At 40.3% G+C, this 20,416-nt stretch overlaps 1 protein-coding gene across 1 annotated transcript in view; it reads right to left on the reverse strand.

Moving 5' to 3' along the window:
• Nucleotides 1–17,977, reverse strand: part of LOC111665680 (autotaxin-like) — a 39,856-nt gene extending 21,879 nt beyond the window's left edge. The window contains exons 1-22 of the mRNA XM_023420755.2: nucleotides 17,822–17,977; nucleotides 15,758–15,863; nucleotides 15,082–15,231; nucleotides 13,570–13,695; nucleotides 13,407–13,467; nucleotides 12,561–12,658; nucleotides 12,307–12,386; nucleotides 11,930–12,049; nucleotides 11,183–11,238; nucleotides 10,358–10,423; nucleotides 9,421–9,493; nucleotides 9,206–9,314; nucleotides 7,873–7,998; nucleotides 7,747–7,778; nucleotides 7,483–7,610; nucleotides 7,095–7,173; nucleotides 6,707–6,794; nucleotides 6,304–6,476; nucleotides 5,730–5,790; nucleotides 4,973–5,112; nucleotides 2,502–2,643; nucleotides 933–1,010 (exon numbers count right to left, since the gene is read on the reverse strand). Coding sequence (XP_023276523.1) covers nucleotides 933–1,010; nucleotides 2,502–2,643; nucleotides 4,973–5,112; nucleotides 5,730–5,790; nucleotides 6,304–6,476; nucleotides 6,707–6,794; nucleotides 7,095–7,173; nucleotides 7,483–7,610; nucleotides 7,747–7,778; nucleotides 7,873–7,998; nucleotides 9,206–9,314; nucleotides 9,421–9,493; nucleotides 10,358–10,423; nucleotides 11,183–11,238; nucleotides 11,930–12,049; nucleotides 12,307–12,386; nucleotides 12,561–12,658; nucleotides 13,407–13,467; nucleotides 13,570–13,695; nucleotides 15,082–15,231; nucleotides 15,758–15,863; nucleotides 17,822–17,839 — 2,110 coding nt within the window. The 5' untranslated portion in view covers nucleotides 17,840–17,977. The remainder of the gene's footprint in view (nucleotides 1–932; nucleotides 1,011–2,501; nucleotides 2,644–4,972; nucleotides 5,113–5,729; nucleotides 5,791–6,303; nucleotides 6,477–6,706; nucleotides 6,795–7,094; nucleotides 7,174–7,482; nucleotides 7,611–7,746; nucleotides 7,779–7,872; nucleotides 7,999–9,205; nucleotides 9,315–9,420; nucleotides 9,494–10,357; nucleotides 10,424–11,182; nucleotides 11,239–11,929; nucleotides 12,050–12,306; nucleotides 12,387–12,560; nucleotides 12,659–13,406; nucleotides 13,468–13,569; nucleotides 13,696–15,081; nucleotides 15,232–15,757; nucleotides 15,864–17,821) is intronic.
• Between the last annotated feature and the right edge of the window lie 2,439 nt (nucleotides 17,978–20,416).

Raw genomic sequence — 20,416 nt, forward strand, 5'->3', positions numbered from 1 at the left:
TCTCATGTGACACAACTGGACACCACAGAAAATACCACTTTTGTTTGTATATCAGAGGCATCAGTTAAACTTTGTATACAGGTTGTAGCTTGTAGTCGTGTTACAAATACACTCCTTGATTTTTTTAAAGCACCATAAGACCCACAAATCATCAAATTTCCTCTAAGCTCATTAATGAATCATTAACTCACAATTCACTGACTTATTTCCCTATAAAGGCAAGAAATGGCACCAATTTGGTGTTTTGCAGGGCTTTGGTGGTTTATTCCATTTTGCCTCCAGAGATTTGGAATCTCTGTTGCAATTTACAAGATATTCATCAATACTAGGTTTTGGAAACCTGGTATTGAAAAAAATCTAATGAAATCTTTCAAAGTTTTGAGTTTGTTTTCTGTAGCTCAGTTCCAGCAAGAATCTCTACGAAATGGTCAGCCTCATATCTGAGACCTTTCTCTGAAATCTACAAAACTCGGTCACCTCATGTTCTCCTTCACGTTTCACTCGTGCTTGTATATACAAGAGCCTTGTTGCACTCCCAAATTCCTATGCCAGCAACGATCATTTGTGGCTTCTTTGATCCATCCATCTGGAACAGTTTAAGAATGAACTCTTTGGTACCTCTTGGTCATTTTAAATCCTTAATCTCTAACCTTTTAACTTCTGTTTGTGCCTGCTTTTGTTGTTACATTATTTATTAATTGTATTTACATGTTTGTTTTAATTGATGTTCTTCCTTTATCTTGTATTTTTAATATTTTATACCTGCTCAATTTCATTGTAAATAAGGGCTTTACCCTGAATGATTTTCCAGTTTCGATAAAACCATAATACTTGACATTCATACATCATTAACAAATTGGCCTCTGGTAAAATTGAAGGACATGAGTTCAAGTTTCAGTCGAGTTTACTTTGTCCTATTTGAAGTGACTCACTCTTGAAGGCGGGGTACATGGGAACCGTGTTGGTGATGAGAGAAGCGTCGTATCTGGACTCTGGAGACAATGCCAGCTCTGTCGAGAAAGAAGCACAACAAATCCTCTTAAAATCCATGCCGAAACAAGATTGTGTCAAATACTGTTGTCATGGAAACATCACAGAGAGTTGGAGAAAGAAAAGTCAAAGCAATTTTCCTTTCGATTGGCACCGCCATGATATCAACAAACCAATAACAGGATCTGCTATAACCATGGAAAATGTTACGGTTCACACCTGGTTCTAACCTGTAAAACTCTCAAATCAAAATGCCCCACCAATACCTTTTTTTTTTTTCTTTTGAAGAACACACCCTGTTTCAAAAGGTCAGAAGAAATTGAATCAAGTTCTTACCTAACTGCCTGTTATGACTTTATAGTCACAGCACAGACACATCTAATGTCAATTTTGTAAATGTTTTGAAAGAGAAACGTTGTGTTTTATTCTGACAGCTGCCTCCACTACACCAGATCACTGGTATTTTACAGTAAACAATAAACTCACCTATGGCAAAATAACTTCCCCCAATGAAACTGCAGTAAAATGTAAATGTAAAAGCAAAATTTCTTATTTGACAAATACTGTTTACAAAAGTGCAACAAATACATGAATGCCACTTGATATGAAAATATATGGTTATCTACAGATTTGAGTTGACAACTTTGAGATGACTGAGAGACTGTGTAATGATTTTTTTTTTTTTTTTATACATATAAATGAACGTCCAATACATTTAACTCGGTGCGACCATGCTGGGTGACCCTCTCAGCACCCGGTAAATCGGTCCGGATTCTGCAGTAGACAGTTTTACATCTGGTGTGACTTTCCCGCTCTGCACACCGGCAGTATTGTGTTTTACAACAACCCGCGAGTTTGCCAGAGCTGAAGAGCTGAAGCTTCTCTGTTTATATGAATACTGTAAATATATGTGGAAGCTCAATTAAGCATCTGACAGACAGCTTGGACTTTGGACTTGTCCCCCTTGAAACACAGTACAACATGCTGAAGGTTTCGACCTATGTATTTCGCCTGGGACACGGAAAAGTCCACGCAACACCATGCACCTGTCTGTCGGGTGCTTGTGTTGAGCCTCAAAATATGTTTACAGTGGACATGCAGACAACATAACATCTCAGAACAGCCTAGGGAGCATCCAAGAAACGTTTCTGACGGTCCAGATAAAAAAGAAACGAAAAAAAAAAAAATCATGAATTATTGTCTTGGAACTGTGGAAATTTCTGTGTATTCAACAGTGATTGTGTAATTACTGTCACTGCCAGAGGGGGGAGACAAAAAAAAAAGGTTTAAAAGGAGCATTTATAAGTTGTACTATTTTGGAGTGACAGTGCTGCCTCTGTTCAGTTGCGACTAAGACATGTTTGATTTATTTTTTCATTATCATGTATTCATATTTGTAATGAAGATATTGTATACTTTCTCAAAAAGCACACATCAGACACATCAGTATTAACCCCCCCCCCCCCCCAAGGGCGTCCTGTGGTCCTGCTGTGGTCACCCTGCGGGTTTACCTGGGGGGAAGAGGAAGCCGTAGGTGAGGTGGTTGTTCTGGCTGTAGGTGGTGCAGCTCTGACTGTGATCAGCTGAAACTCTGGGGTCGACCCGGATACACTGAACACCGAGGGAAACCTCCGGTAGAGGAGTGATGTCCTCCTTATATAAGAGAGAGATATGGACACAATTAAACACTAATACATGTAAAATACATTCTACAAAAAAAAAAAAAAAGACTGACAGTTGTGGATGAAAGAGAGGGAATGAAAAAGAAAGAGATGATGAAGAGAGCAGTGTGGGATTTAGAGAAAAATTAGTTTTGGGTACCATGTTGCATGCTTGTCCAAGTGTGTGTAGGTATTCATGTATCATGTGTGCATGTGTCGTGTGAGCAGCTGCGTCTTGTAAACCTGCAGCTCACATTTTCCTGTAAACACCGGACAAACACGCACGTTCACAGCGTCGCTCACTCAGTTTCTGTGTCAACTTGTGTTGGTTGACTTGTTTATGTTTACATGTTTCTGTAGCTCCGTCATGTTCTGCTCTGATATAAACACTCTTTCACTCACAGCGGACAACAACATCTGTTGTCTGATGTGGCCTGTGAGGACTTTTACAACCAGACACCCAGTTTAAATGAATGAGAGGCACAAGGTACAAACACAAACTGAGTGAGGAAACCAAAATGTTGCTGGCATGTCAAAGGGCACTACACATGTTAGATTTCTGGACCCACAGATCAACATGTTTGTTCAAATCAAATTGCATACTGTATATTAAACTTCAGCTGAGCATTTTCCAAATTACTTCAGTAATGTTTTTATTTCAAATTTTTCAGTGAATTATAAAAATCAGTTTGGAGGGACTTGAAACTTGTTGCAGAAAGGTAATCCATCACAGTGGAAAACATTTGTCACCTAATGTGGAATTGATCCCCCTCGTGGTGCATTCAAGGTCCAATAACATGCAGTTCAGTGGCAAATTCGCAAAGACTTTTACAGACCTGCCAGCCTTGGCAAAAATATTTTGAGCGCCATAATAGTGTAATGCTTATTTCACATGCTTACACATGTCTTCACTTTGCACGCAATCATTTCACCATCTCACCAATATATCATCAAGTTATTCAATATATGAATCAGCTATGAAGAAAACAATACAGTTATATGTTCTGAAGAAGAAGTCTAACAAAAGGACATATTTACATTCGCGAATAGTCAGCTTTTTGTGGGCATGTGTGAATAATGTGACATCAGTTCAGACAAGGCTTTGACCATGTTTTTTTTAAAATATCACTTACTCATTGAACTTTACTATAATATACAGTAATAGTCAAAAGTTACAGTACAGCTGCTAAAAACAATTATTTTAATGATTTATATGTTATGTAAGATAGCTGTGCTTATACAAACTGATAAAGTGGAATTAATTCAAGTATCTAATAAAAAATTGCATCATTTATTTTTTATAGTGTAATATGTTTTGATTTTCAGGTACAAGCAATTATGTAGTGATGTAAAACACTGTCATTCTCTTCCTGTCAGTGTCCTCCTAATCTATCACATTCATTTTAAATGCAAGGTGGGTTCGCGCACATGTATATTCACGCACACGCACACCCCGGTAACTTTCTACGTAACTTTAATTCTGCGGCACAGAGGGCCTACTATGAAAAGTCGCGTTGACAATCTGCAACACACAGACAACATAACTTAAAGTTACTTTTGTCAATGTTCTCGTAGCTACCTAGCTACCAGCTACCAGCTAGCTAGCTTTAAAATTACGTAACGTTAGGGTCACGTTATTAACTTTAAATAGTTGGCCAGGTTAGGTAGGTCTGCGTTAACTTAACTCAATTCACATTGTCAACTTTCCACATTCAGCCCAGCCCGTTTACCTTAATATTAAAGCACCGCCCTCACCTGAGGAACCAGCCAGACTGGATGAGAAACTGTAACCACTGTTCGTGCTTTGGGGGACTGAAGCCAGCGTTATGATTGGTCAAATTCTTCTTCTCTTACTCACCAGACTAGACGCTGCTGCCCCCTGCTGTTTGACTCTAGTAGGCTACTGCACGTATACAATTGAACTCAGGCATCACCAGCTTTTTGCTTAGTTTACATGTTGGCAACAATAAAAACTCTCAACAGACTCCCTGCTGCTAATGTCATGGGTTATCTATCTGCTGCAGGTTTATGTCTCTTCAAGTTGATTTTCCTAGAGATGAACAGAACAGTGGCTAATTGTAAGAAGAAGTCTAATGCATTAGACAGCAATGTGAAGTGCATTTATTATGTAGACTGTTTGCATTGTTATTGCAAAACCTCAAAAGTCACATGTCCACATTATAAATTGGTTTTTAAATTATACAAGTTACAGAAAAAAACGTAAGACATGTAATGTGTATTGAAGTTAGACATATAGTGGTTGTGGTTGGGGTCGGTCTCCAGGGAGCAACTTTAAATGAAAAAAACAAGTGTGTGTTCACCTGTCGTGGCAGTGTGTATGCTGTCCACAGCGGCATGGCCAGCTCTTTGCTATATCCACTGATGAACTCCACATGATGAAGCAAACTGTACTCAGTGTCAAACATCACGGCTGGACGACCGAACGGTAGGTGGGTGCTGTCTGCATAAACACACACACATTTCAGCAAAGAGGTCAAGAAGCATCAATCTTAAGCCATAAAAACAAAAATCACAATTCTCCTCCTCAAAGCTGTGCAGACAGCTGTCCATACATGTCAGTCAGCAATAGATGCCATAGAAGCTATTAATCATTGATGATGATGTCTTTTAAAATACAGTGGGAATTGATAGGAAGAGGAAATTGGAAATAATGCTTCAGTTGTGAGAACTCGGGGATTCAGTACTGAATTATAGTCATGCGTGGTGGCTTATCAGGACGTGATAAACACTTCATAAAAAACATTGTTTTGTTTTTCCATCGCATGGTACTAACTGCACAAGTAGCAGGTACCAGGTGCTATCCACAACTATTGCCCAATGGAAAACCAAAAAAGGCGAGTAGAGTTGAGTCAAGTTGAGTTGGTACCACACAGTGGAAAAGGGCTATGTATAACAAGGAGATCTTCAATATTTTTACCGAAGGCTTGCTACTTCAAGAACCATGAACAGTTTTCTTCAGCAGCTCCTGCTGTGTAGCTGACTTGTTTTCCACGTTTCCTGTTGCAGCACAGTTGTTATTTATCCTAAGAAAAACCACTGAAGTGTCAAGAAACCTACTGTAACTGTAGAGTCCGTCTGGTGCAGGACTGAAAGCTTCAATGATCTCCTCAACTTTGTTCTGTAAGATAAAAACACAGAGGTGTCAGCTTCTTTTGACCTTTTTCTACCCCCCCCCAATTGAAGGATATCGATTAATGCAACTCTATTTTTTTTACATCCGGCAAGGAGGTTCTGTTTTCACTCATGCCTCGTTGTGTGTTTGTCAGCAGGATTATAGAGAAAGTACTGAACCAATTTGCACCAAATGTAGAGGAGGGATGGTTTGCAGGCCAGAGACGAACCCATTAAATCTGGGTGTGGATCCAGTTAAAGGAGCATGAATTTTTTTTATCACTTTCCTCAACATTGTGATTTATTGCATTTTCCAACAGTTTCGCCAATTTCTCAGGAAATAATGTTTGGATCTTGATGTAAAACATCAGACATATTGATGGTGTTGAGATCAAAGACTTTACACTTCGCTGCGCTCTAGACTCTAGTTTGTCATGTGACACAGCTGCAAATACAGAGTCTGCTGAATTTGATCAGATGTTATAAATGATCTCTTGTGATGTCACAGGCCTCCACTGACCTCATCGTCACAGCTGCAGCCCAGGTCATGTGTCACAGTGACCTCTGAGTCAGACGCCAGTGACGGTGGCGTCACTTCCTTGGGCATGCTGGGTTCGTGCGGCGGCTCTTTCAGCATGTCGTTCAGGCTGCCGTGGGTCCCATTGTTTGGGGCCGGCTTCAACCCCAACAAGTCTGACACAGACAAAACAGAAGAGAACAGGAAGTGGGTCAGCTGGTCAGAAAAATAATAATTATAATAATAATTATAATAGGAGCTTAATAATTTGAATCTGACATTTTGGGGAATCATTAATAAAGTTTCTTTTACCTCTCTTAAACTAATTGAACACAAAGGGACAGACATGAATGTTCCACCATATTTTCTACTTCACACCATTAAAGCTAAATAATAATATTCTCACCACACATGATGTTGTATAACTCTATATTCTCAAACTCTGGCACTCTTTTCTGAAACTTGAAGCTTGGCCCGTGTCCCATAAAGATCGTCTGCACACACACAAAAAAAGAGAAAAGTACAAGTTAATTATAGAGAAATACTGTTTAAATGCATTGTTCCACCTAAAAGCATTTTGTCTAAACTTGATGTCTAACAAATGCATTGAATATGCAGCATATTCCTAATAAAACAGCTGATTTATGTGTCACCTTTGTGCTTGTACAAGGGAATGAGGTATACCCAAAAAAAGAGAGCCACTTATCAAAGTCACGCGCCATGATCCAAAAACTCCACACGGTACCATTAATACAATCTATCTAGTAAACAGTAGACAAGATACAGCACTTTACCCTCATGCTGGTTATCTTGTTGTCGAAGCCGTGGTCACCAAAGAAACCACAACGAGTCCTCAGTTTTTCTGGCATTTTCCTGAAAAAAAATGTTTTTGCCAAAGTGAAATCTTCATCATTTGATTAGAACTGATTGAGACTGAAACCTTATTGGATGCTACAGACATCTATAATCAAAAAGACATGGAAATCTCAATTTATACAATATGGGACCTTTAAACTTAGAGGTGGACCTGGGATATGATTCAGTTCAGTTTAGGTTCTAAAGTCGACCCAAAGACATAGACAGGGCTGCTTGATGCTGGCAGTTTCCTCCTGATGAGGTAATAAATCATCGGTATTAGTTTCACATGTGGTGGACAAGATGTGAACCAGTGGCTCAGGCTACCTGGCGATGTGCCACTTCCTCTCCATCAGCAGATGGACGTCCTCGATCCTGCGGTTATTGGCGTAGTGAAGCCTCTTGGGTAAATGCTGCTTCAGGTACGGCTTGAAGTGCTGAGTCGGCATTTTACACTGAAACAACAAATAATGCAGGTGAACGACCTGTGATCTTTTCTTGTTCCCCCCACACACACAAACACAGGCAGCAGCGCGCCGTTTCGAGAAACTGCAGGAAACGGTTTGTGTGTGTTTTTGTTGTGGTACTTACAGTGAGGTTCGCAACAACTACTTTTGGGTCATCTGAAAAAAAAAAAGGCAACATCGCGTTAATATGGATCCCTGTTACACAAAAAAAAAAAAATAATAACGCTCCGTCTTCATCTGTGTGTCTCACATGTGGTGGATTTGGGGTCGCGGGGTCGTATTCTCCCGAGAGAGCCGGGGATCAGCTGGATTTCGTCTATGTTGAGTGGGTAGCTGCTGAGAAACTCTGTCCTGTCACAGTGGGCCTCCTCCATACCTGAGACAAAGCAGACAGCCATGGTTTCTGTTACTATGTTTAAAGGGTCAGGACACTTACAACTGAAGTCGTTCCGCTTCACTCTTCAAAGAGACAGTTTATGAAGATAGGGACTCCATATCTAAATTTTCCGAGCTCTACAGTGGCCTCAACGCTTTTAAGTATGATCCTTGACTAATTATGGACCCCACTTGTTGTACCCTGCTTATAACACCGTAATTTAATGTCCCTTTGTCATCTGAGCTTTATTATTATATAATGGCTTTAATTTTTATTTAAGGAAAGGGAGGGACAAAATTATTTTATTCACATGTTTTCATTATAATTTTTTTCCCTTACACTATATTTTTTAACAGTTATAACTATTTATGCTGATTGTGTAGAACAATGTTATGCAGAGCTCTTTGGTGCTGTTGTTTTTTGTTAAAAAAAAAAGAGAACAAAACGTACTATAAACATACAAAAAAAACAACCTACATTTACATATATAAACAAATTTTCTCACTTACTTTTTTGTTTTATTAGTCAAGATTTGAACAAATCTGCTGCTACTGAAAATACAAACAGGTGGATGGAGCGGAAAAAACCTCACAGCAATGTGTTTTTCCAGAAACAATGTCCCAGTTACTCTGGTTACAGGGACTATTTGTTTTGTAAACTGTAGCTTCTTAATAAAATAACCAAAGCTGCAAACCCAATACTTCAGGTTTGAGGAGACAGGATTCTGCTGAAACAAGCTGCATTCAAGCTTTTATTTATTTATTTTTTAACACTTTATGAACTTTCATTCACTTCTGTTAGGTGGAGGCAGGAATCTTGAAACCACCTCTATTTCCATGCCTAGATACTACTAAGTGAGAAAATTTGTTCTGCTTGTACTATGAATGAACTTACTCTTTAAAAGTCATCTAATTTGGAGACTATTAGGGCTGATTAAAAGGCCAAGCACAGTCAATATCACCATATATATATTATATTTCTGGTAATATATTAGTGACACTGCAACATCTAGAGGAAAAACACCTGACTGAGATCTGAGATCAAGGTTCAAATGAGAAAATCAGTATCCCTGTGAATCCATCAGAGATAGGTTTGGGATGTGTTTAGCCTAGCTTAGCATCAAGACGGAGGCGGAGAGAAGATGCTAGTCGTCTCCTACTGTATCTTCTCCCCTACCAAGGCTTCAGAGGTTACACAAAGGTCGTACCATGGTCTCCTACGATGATGACGTTGACGCAGCGATGCAGGTTCATCTGCTTTAGACCATTCATCAGCTGACCAATGATGTTGTCCAACTCTCTCAGAGGGTTATCCAGCTGTAAATAACAACAATGTAATGATGTAACAAAGCCACTGAAACACACACACACACACACACACACACACACACAACATTCTTAAACCCTCCGGTCCCACACTCACCTCACTGCTGAGCGGTCCCAGTCGATGTCCGTAGGTATCGGGCTGCTCTGAGTGGACGGCGTAAACATACGGCCTGGAGAGAGACGGCACATACAACTTAATCATGAGGTGTGAGAGTGTTTTAAGGTCACCATGACGATTAAACATCTTTGAAACCCTTCACTTAGCTTGTTGTTTCACCTCACCTCAACGGAGAAACACAAAAAACCTGCCTAACCTCACAACACTATAAAAACATGGTATGTAGTTCAAATAAGACCAGCAACAATCACCAGGTTTAAACATACAGTACAATTTAAGTTTTTTTTTTTATATTTTCAAATGTGTATAGGCATCAGCACACACTTAACACTCCAGAAGTAAATTCTGAAACATGCATATTTTCAGTCACAGTTGTGTAAGAGCACAACACAACTTGTTCATGCAGGTGCACACACAATTTAAAGAGTCTTTCCAAAGAGTCCAATGGAGTCACAGCTTAAAACTGTTGAATAGGTACAAAGCACCAGCAGAAAAAAGGTCAATCAAATCCAAAAGTTGGCTTTTTGTGTTAAAGTTAAAAACGAAATTCACAACACATGTCTTATCCCTATTAATTATAATAACATTTTATTGACCTTGCTACTAACATATGCTATAGGGACGCAGTGAAGCCAGACAAGACTTGTACAAGAGTCAATTGTCACATCCAGTACCAACGTTGGAAATTAAGGTTTGAAGATTGAAAGTATGTGAAATTTATTTTGTGACTCAGTGAAGTATACATGCTTTAAAAACTGTATCAATACAACACAAATGGACAATAACACATTATTAACCGCTTCTGTTGTTTGTATTATAAGCTGGATCACTCTCAAGTTTCCACCATGAGAAAAGTTTACAAGAACCAGGTTGTTAAAAAGTTTGTTCCGCGTGTTCTCAGAACAGAAAGACGCACCTCTCGTTATCAGGCAGATGCAGCCATCGCAGGATCGTCAAAATCCTCCTCTCCAGAGGAATCACCCTGTCAACAAAACAAGGTGAATGATTAAGTGGCAGGACTTCAAGTCTAAAAATTGATGCACGGCACGACACAGACGATATACATTGGCTGTTATAACACAGTCTTCAGTTTGTATTTTTACTTTTATTCTTTCTTACATTAATTGATTTAGACTCGTCTTATGATCAAGTGGTCTCTGATTATATGATGCTCTTGTGCGTTTATGTAAATCAGCAGAGCTCAGTGGCTTTGAGTCGTCAATAGCCTCTGTTGTGACTGAGTGTGTGGGAGTATTGTCCTGTGTCTGTCCATTGTCAGTCAGTCTCAGGATGTAACGAGCTTTCAGCCACTCCTGCCCTCGTGATCATTAGGTCATGGATATGTCTGCAATAAACCGTCTGTTGTCATTTCTCCTAATCTGTCACTGAAAACAAACTCTGTATTGCTGTGAAAACAGCCCAAGAAGCAATTTAACTCCTTTAACTCTGCCATTGTGATGTTGCTCAGACTTAATGGAGCCACTATGGCAAGATTTTTGTCAGTACGATCAGAAATTGTACAAGGGTTTGAATTTTACAAATACTGCGGTATTTTATTAGTATATTATTAGATATTTTTGAAATTTCTAGATTTTTAGACTTGAGTTTATATGTTTGACCAAAACTAAACCTAAACTACCTTTAACCTCGATCCTCTCAACTCAGTTTCAAAGGTTTATTTGTAGGTTACTAGTTCAGTGTCTGAAGCTATTGAAAAATATTCCAGTACTAACTTAAGTACCAAGGCCAGAAGAAAGTGCCTGCTTTCACTCCTTGTTCCTCGGCTGTGATCCAGATCTGTAACACAGAAAAGACAAATTATAATGTACTTTGTTCAGTGTGTGCTTGGAAACCCCAGTGTACATTTGTCCATGTCCTAACTCCATACTACACAGCCTAATAACTGTATATAGTACATGTACTACGCTGTTAGAGTGTACCATTTTCCCACTAACAGGAATAATGAAATACAATAAAAGCTGCTAGCTTACCTCCACCAAAAGCAGTCTTCTCTTGCATATCATATCCTGTTAGCCAACAAGCTAGGCACCAGTATTCTTAATTTAATTTCACAGTTGTGGGATTAATATAGTTAATCTAATCTAATCTAATCTAATCTAATCTAATCTAAAGAGTTAGCTGGGTTTTGTTATGACAGTGGTCAAACCCCAGGAGTTTTGAGATGCCATCTGTTGCTGACTCTAACAAATCCCGAAACAATAATATCTACTTCTCTTACAATGAAGATAACAGTTTAACTAACAGTTTTCTCCTTAATTCTGGTGTTTCTAAAAGCAGAGCTAAAATGTTATAAAATTATAATTTCCCATTGGGCCTCCAGAATAGGAAACTAGATGTAGTTACTATGGTCTTTTTCAAAGTTTCAGCTGTGTCAACACATAATGAGTGATATGAAGTAACTGGTTTATTTAGTCAGCCTGTGAGTTTGAACTGATTGATCATAATCTGGTATCTGGAGTTTACTCACTGGCTGTCCGCCCCACCAGCGGTGGTTCAGTTTCTCTCTGGTGCGCAGGCTGAAGGTGGCATTAAACACTGGGTCATGCATGGTGTTCCCCACAATCCCATGGGACTCTGGGTAAAGACCCTGTAGATAGAGATCCCACAGAACAGAGTCACTATAGTTAACATATTCAGTAGTATAGTTAAAAATCAGTGCTGCGGCAGGGGTCACAACGTGAACATGCTGTAAGGACATTTTGAACATGGCTATTGGCAAACACGTGTATTTACTTAGCCTACAAATGTAGGAGTACATATTAACAGCCCTGCTTTACTGTACCCTCTAGTGTTACATGATAAAGACATGAACCAGTGATTTAGATACAATCCAGTGTCACTTACTGTGGCCAGGGTGTATAAATTTGGGAAGGTTTTTGATGGGTAGACTGGTCGCATGTAGGGTGCCGACGTACCACACTCTCCTGAGGGGAAACATGCAAGCTTTTTAGTATTAAACTCCATAAGACATTTTATTATAACACACAACTGTTAACATGGACAACATGGCCTCTGTAAGATTCACACGCATCATGACTTCTACAATCATTACGAAAGCATTCAGATAAAAACAGTACAAAGTCAAATAAGAAACATACTGAGCTTGTGTATGTTGGGGATGACAGATTTGCCCTTCTTCAGGTAGGAGGCTCTGAACCCGTCAACAGACAGCATGATGAGCGGAGGACGGATGAAGCTGAGGGGGTTGACGAAACAATTGAAACCACCATTGACAATTTTGGAGCATTTAAATGTAATCTTTTGAATTGTTGACTGTTGACTGTTGCTAAGTGATCAGTCCGTCAGCCCAGTTTGAGGTGTGTTTATCAAGCAGCTAAAACAGCAGCAGTCCTGAACTACCCCTAACTTTAAGACACATTTAGTCCTTTGGTCCCTTTGGGAGTAGCTTAAACAGACACTCAACAGAAACCTTGCATTACAAAATGAGGATGCTAAGTTTGAAAGACATGGGTGTTTACGAAAGTCACTTTGCATTATGGGAAACGCACCATGCACAATGGTTTTGGAGTTGGACCTATACTTGTAAGGACTAAGAGTCCTCTCGACCTCTGCTGAATCAATTTTGATATTTGTAATCTTTTTTAATAAGGCTGTCAAATCTATGCACGTGCTCAGTTGTGCTGTTGCTCCGTTACCTGTAGCCGAGAGTGATGTCACAGTGTACTGACACGCCCTGGAGTACACCTGTACATAACTGCAGCAAGGTGAGGACTTAAACCTTTAACCTTTAATCTTAATTAATGCTTATTGGGTTTTTCTTTGGAGTCTGAAAGTTTGGACACTGTCTCTTTAATTGACCAGTTAGAAGCTACTCGTTGCTGTAAATAATTATAAATATGTAGCTATTAATCAAGAGGAAAAGCAGCGATTTTCGATGACCTACATTTGATTGTTTATTATTACTCCATCAGTCTCAGACTCACCCTGCAGGGCATTCAGCACTCTGGATCTCCTCACAGTCTTCTTGCACCCATGAAGTCTCACCTCAGAGGGAAACAAGAGGACACAGTCATCACCCGCTTTCATGCACATTCATTTACTATTTATAAATACGGTAAAAAAGTAAGTACAAAGTAAAGCAAGTACCTTTGCAGAGTGACTTGTAGTTGGAGCAGCAGTCTCCTTTCTCCAGACAGTCCTCTGAGCAGTGGCAGGCATGGTCGTCGTTCCTCGCCTCCCCACAGCGATCCTGCGAGCACTCGAACCCTCCGCCTGCCGCACAGGGAGGAGGAAGTAAATCACTTTATTAAAGCCACCTCACTGCTGTAAAACACCTCTCAGTGAGGCTCATTAAAACACCATGAATTAATACAATGAAGTGTGAAACATTAAATCTGCCGTCAGACTTGCAGTCTGTTACTAATTACCCAGTTAAAGCGGATCTTGTTTTAAAAGAAAAGACTCACAAGAAACTCATGGACATAGATTTCATTTAGAGACTTTTTGTGTGTTGGAAAATGTCCCAGTGCTGTCTGCCTAATGTTTTCAAGATGAAACCATTAACGCAAGGTCTAAATTAGCTTCAGATCAAAATGACCATTGTGGCTAGAATTAAAAAACTGACTTTTTTCATGTAAATGAGTCTTCCCTGTTTAAATCCTCTGCTTTCAGATGTACGTGTTACGTTTTACTGGCAGATAAATCCTTCTCAATATTACTTACACAGTGCACAAAATATTGAGTTTTAAATTGAATTAAATAAGTCTGGTGATATTCTATATTTTTCCTTCTGTCAACAAGTATTGTGTCTGTATCAAAATCACACGCACCGTCCTGCTGCAACAAATATTCTCTAGAGAACCAAATGAGGATTAATCCACTACTGAAAATAGTCCTAAACAGATCCATTAAACATTAAAGGTCCCGTATTGTCTAAAAGTAGATTTTTTTCTTTTCCTTTTCCTTATTCGATTATAAAGCAGGTCTAGGTTCTATAATAATACTGTGAAAGAATCAAAGCACTCAGTGTTAAAACGAGCCGTCAGGACTTCCTGTAACTTTGTAATGGCATAAAAAAAGCCATGCCACAAGCCCCGCCCACCTGAACCCACCATCCAACCTTTCAGGATTTGGTTTCTCCGAGTGTTTACCTGAAATCTGCTATATTTTTATTGGATCACTCAGAAAACAGTCAGCCAATCAGAGGAGAGGCTCAGAGTCTCCTCTCTTCTGATTGGCTCACCAACCTGTTGTAACTAGAGCTCCAGAGAGAAGCCTGAGAGAGGAGATGTAAAACTACACTGAGATGGTTTTTGGTTCTTAAAACCACAAACATATCTTCTTATGGATCAACACTTCAAATAAAACACAGAAACTGTAAAATATAGATTATTAATGATAAAAACTACAGTGGCCAGCTGTTGTAGAAAATTACTGAGCATTTTACATCAGATTTACATCTTTAATAGGTACCAATGGGTTTTGCACTGACAGCCACAGACTGTCAGAAGATATTGAAAGATGGACTAACAAATTGTTTGTTTTGGTCTTCTCCTTCGCATTTGTTTACTATAAGAAAAACATAATAATGCCAGTTTCATTCTACAACAAGAAAGCGGGAGAAGTGATGTAGGTAGGGGGACACTGTGTCAGGCTCACCTGTTTTCAGGCAGTGCTCGTCGAAGTCCGAGCAGCAGCTGTAGTAGGTTTTACACAGATTGTCACATCTGCATCCTGGAGGTTTGGCCTCCTCCAGCTCAAAGCACCTCCTCTTACAGGAGCCCGCTGAGCTGACCCACTCTGAGACGACTGGAGGGAGGAGAGGCGCATTTAGACAGGACTGCTGCAAAACACACTCATCTGCAAAGCTTGGCATGTGAAGATGATATCCACTCTCACCTTACTCTCGCTCTCTTTCTTATTTGAAAACTATTTTCCTAAGCAGACCGTAGATGTTTAGTATTATCTCCCACTCTACAGGTAGCTTTTGGATTCAGCAGTCGTGTAGCAGAATTTCGAAGTAGTCTTTTCGTTTGTTACAATATTTTTGTGTGACAAGTGTAAATATTTGGGAAATTCTTTGGTCTCTTATTTTTTCTAGAGCTAGCTGCTGAACAGTAATGATTTATTTAATTCATATTATCTTCTTTTTACTACATCATTTCTCAAGAAAAAGGACAGGAAGTCTCAGATTTTAAAGTGTCTAGTTTAAAGTGAAAGGACATTTAAAACCAGGACCACGATTGTTCCACATGTAAACAAAAAAAAAAACAGATATTTGCATTTATTCTGAATGTATTCTGTGTGTGTGATCGAACATCAAGGCTGATCTCACCTTTAGTGTGAGGTGGTGGGTTGTCTCCTCCATCTGTAGGCCCACTGGCCTGAAACACATACGCTCTGCTGACATCAGAACCCCACAGGCAGATCACAACCACTACCTGCAGGAAACCACAGATCACAGTCACAAAACCACTGCCCACTTTCCCCTCATGACGCTCAGAGCTCAGGCTCAGCAGCCCGGGACACTGAACTGCTGACGCTTACCAAAACAGGACTGGAAAGGTTCGTCACTATGCCACCCTAAGAGGTTGTTTTCTTCTCCACTGAGACACATTCGTGGTCGCACCTCACCAAAGGGGGTCAGAGGTCAACTGGCAGCCAGGAATGGCAACCCTGGAGAAGCTGAAGTTGAGTGTTGTGTGATCCTGCTGCCTTGTATAGCTCAGAGAAGAGTCTGCCACTAACCTGCTACTGATAAAGGCTCAGTTTCCACCACAGTCACACGACATAGTGTTCAGAGCTCATTATGGTTCATACGCAAGAAGCGTAAGAGCCGTTTCCATATACAAGTAGAAATGCAGGATGTTTAACCACCAGATGAAGGCGCTTCCTGAATTTGACAGAAATAATGTCGGCCAAACAAACAAGGGCAGAAACAGAAATAGGTTCAGTTCACAACAGAGCAGTGAGACAAGGTTGTTCATGAGCAGAACTGTTGTGATTGACACTTGGGGACATTTCATGAACTAAATAACAAATCAAATGCTGTCAAGATGCATGTGAGCAAGGTGCTTGACCCCCAAAACACAAGGCATTCAGGAGAGATAACACAGACCCTCTGGCAGCTCTTTGGAAACAAAAAAGTCCAGCAGTAATGACAATGTACGAGGCATCCGGATTCTTATTCTGGTTGATTGAATCTAGCCCAAACTTAAACCCTTTCATCGACAGAACTGGCTTCAAATTTACAGCTGACAGCAGAATGGAAAAGACGGCTGATCTCTACTGATGACTCTACTGTCCAACAGTTCACACAGCAGGCCTCAGGTGCGTTCACGTTCTGGATTCAAGGTGAATTCCGTCTGGTAGAGGTTGATCTCAGATTAACTCATACGACTGACGTGCCGCTTTCGCATACTCCACTGACACGCATGTTCAAGTTGTCCAGGGCTTTCTAGGAGAGAACATTTGATCTGAGACGATCCAGATGTTTGCTCAGTTTCTGAGCTGTAACTAATATTTTGAAGAAAGCTCCTGAAAACACTTCCAGGAACACTGGAGCTCCATGGAAAACGTGTGAGAGCCAGAACCACTGAACCAAGAACTGAACGCTCATACACATCTCACTGAGCCAGAGCACAACCCGAGCACCACTGTGAGCTTTTATTCTATCATCAACGCAGCAAGAATGTGGCCCGGTGTGTTCTTTAAATCATTGTCACTCATCACATAAGCTGGAGTTACAGGTGGAGATAAAAAGTATATATATTTTAAAGCGTGGAACTAATTGTCTCCATTGTTTCTCATTACAGGAATATTATATGATTATTACTTCATCCAGTACAAAAGACAGAGGAGCCTTCTCAGGTCTGTTCCTAGACTAATTAATGATGATGATGATGATGATGATGATGATGATGAGGATGATGATGAGGATGATGATGTCAAACGCACGCCCTCACAGATGGAAACAGTCCATGGTGTAACCATCAACCTACAATTTTTGTTTGCCTTTACCTCCCCCTGCTAAACAAATCTGTGTGTCACTGTTGACAATAAGCTTTTCCACGCAATCCATCATCATCATCATCATCATCATCATCATCATCATCATACATCTCTGCCCCAAAATAAGGCAACATGAAGCATAAATCGCACTCCTGCTCAAACTTCTGTGATTTCCTCCCTCGCTGCATCGATATGAGGCAAAGTGCAGTTCTCTCACCCACAGGTCGATTCTGCAAGAGCGCAATCTCTCTCTTTTGTCGGGGTAGTAGGAGGAGGAGGTGGAGGAAGGGACGGGGGTGTACGGGGAGACACATCCACCGTCCAAATGAAAAGTTAAAAGAAAGCCACATGAGAATTAAGCAACGACACCGCCACAGTCTTACCGTACCAAATAGCCCAGTAGCATGTTGCAAACAGCGGATCCACGTTTGGCATTCCTCCCTGAAAAAAAACCGAAGGCTTGTCCGATATAAGCTCCTCTGTGCGCCTCTGCAGATCGATGGAGCGCAGGGGTCCAACTCTCTCTCTCTCTCTCTCTCTCTCTCTCTCTCTCTCTCTCTCTCTCGCGTTGTTTGCACTTTGCCTTGCTTCTACCTCTGCCTCTCTCTCTCTCTCTCTCTCTCTCTCTCTCTCTCTCTCTCTCCCTCTCTCTCTCTCTCTCTCTCTCTCTCTCTCTGTCTTGGGCCAATAGGCATGACGTAATGGTGACAGCTGTGGTCTGGGACAAGAGTACGTCAGGTCGAGGTGACGCTCCGGAGTCCAACGCAGTCAGCAGCACTGAACCGATCACCCAGAGAGGAAGAGAGAGGCACTCAGAGGGAGAACAGGGGCCTGTGTGATCTCTGATTCCCCCCTCCACACTTCACAGTCTGTCCTACAGGAATAAGGAGATTTTATTGGCCTTTTTGGTGATCCTGGTGATCCCATACGCAAATGAAATATATGTACATGTAGAATATATACATATATGTACATAGGCTAATATTGTAGACAGATGTTATATGATACATTTATATACATTATATCCATCCCAAAGACTGTGGGTATATGTTGATATATAAACAGAAGGTCTAAAAGTCTGAGACCACTATTCAGACATGTTTAAAACTAATGAGAAATTTATAAGAAAAAAATATATAAACATATATATTTTTTAACATGTATGTTGTTTTAATAAACTTGCATAATTAAATAAAATCTATAATGTTAATACATGTTAACACATGTTAACACATACTTTTTACGTAAAAAATCATCACATAGATCACAATTTTACTATGGGCATTTCATATATCATCATATATCAAGAGGATGTATATATGTGATAATAATATATCCCCAGATAGGTGACATATATGGCAACGTCACTCTTTATATAGGGACATATATGTCATATATTACATTTCTGAATGGGATGTGGGGGTTCATGCTGAAACGTCAGTAATAAGTTGCCACCAAAGTTTGTACTAAGGATGTTTAAGACAAACACATTTTTGTCACAACATGTCAGAAGGACACTGTTTTGAATTTTGCAGAGAAAAGTTGTGGTCGTGTGAGTCAAAGTCCTGCCACACCAAGCTGAGCTGAAATAATTACAGTATATGCTGACTGATCAAATGCTTTGTCTTGCCCAACGTCTTACAGTGACATTGAAGCAACACAAAGTGACTGTAGGCTGACACTGCAAAGACAAACAAAACAAAGTCGCCCATTTCCATGCTTTGAAAACAAGTATAAGAAGCGTGAAAGCAAATAAACCAAACGAAACATGTCTGCAACAGTTGTCGAGACATTTCAATCTGAACCATCAACCTAGTGGCGGCACCAGGGGGAAAGTCAGGGGATCATTAAAGTCAGTAGGGTTCGTCCTCTGGATGAATGTCTGTACAAAATTTTATGGCAAACCAGAAGTTGTTGAGATATTTCAGGCTGGACCAAAGTGCATGGCGGACTGAGCAGCCACCACCACCGTCCTTCGAGGCATGTGTCGTAAGCAGGGTTTGAAATCGTTGGAAGAAGGACGAATAATTAGGAAAAGCCTAATAATGGGAAAAGCCGAACTTAATGGACGAGATGACTGATGATTCACAATGGCCAGTCAGGCAGCCCAACAATGGCACAACCAGTTTGTTTATTTGTTGTGTGTTACATGCCTCTTGTATGCTGGTGACTTTGTCATCTTGAGTTAGGGCAACAAGTCATCTAAGAAGTCATATCTGGAAGCACTTTGATTTTGGCAATAGAGCTAAAAAAAAAAAACACATCTGCTTTACAGTAACATCAGCCTGTCTCCCACATGGTACAGTGTAAAACACTGCTAATTAACAGAATGTTAATTCTACAGTTCATGGGTGTGTTGTGATTGAATTGATTTGATTTCAACAGATTACATGTTTAATTTGTTTGAACTTGATTCAAATTTAAATTAATCTAATCCTCAATCTCACCTCTTGTAGAGTGAGGATCATCAAATGTGCGTTGATGTGCACTCAATAAGAGAATAACACCGATCAAAATACACCAAAAGATGCGCTCACGTTCCTGCTCTCCACGTTCTCCGCCTTGTTCACCGCGACAAACGTCCATTCAAGGCTGTCTGAAGCAGTGTGTGCACATACCACCCATGTAGCACTTCCTGTCCTGTGTGGCTGATCTTAGATAACGATCACAGGTGTCCTCTGAGAGCTCAGACATGACCGGATTCGCCCTCCAGCTCTTCACTGAAGATGTCTGTGCAACGGAGGCGATTTAGGCGCAAGAATCTTCACTTTGACCTCTGAGAGACACATGTCATCGGGGCAGTCAGAGGTCAGGTGCAACAGGTAAGTTTTTTTTTTTGCACCTTCTTTACTTCTTGAGTTTTTGGGTTGCGGCTAAGAGGAGGAGCCACGTTTGGGCCCCAAAATCACTGAACCGTCTCTCTCTACCACTTGAGCTACTACTGCCCGGGGCTCATTGATGATGATGATTGATATCACAGACA

This window comes from Seriola lalandi, unplaced genomic scaffold (genome assembly GCF_002814215.2).
Source record: "Seriola lalandi dorsalis isolate HSWRI2012SDOR001 ecotype SW California unplaced genomic scaffold, Sedor1 jcf7180002054657, whole genome shotgun sequence".
Classification (NCBI taxonomy): Eukaryota; Metazoa; Chordata; class Actinopteri; order Carangiformes; family Carangidae; genus Seriola; species Seriola lalandi.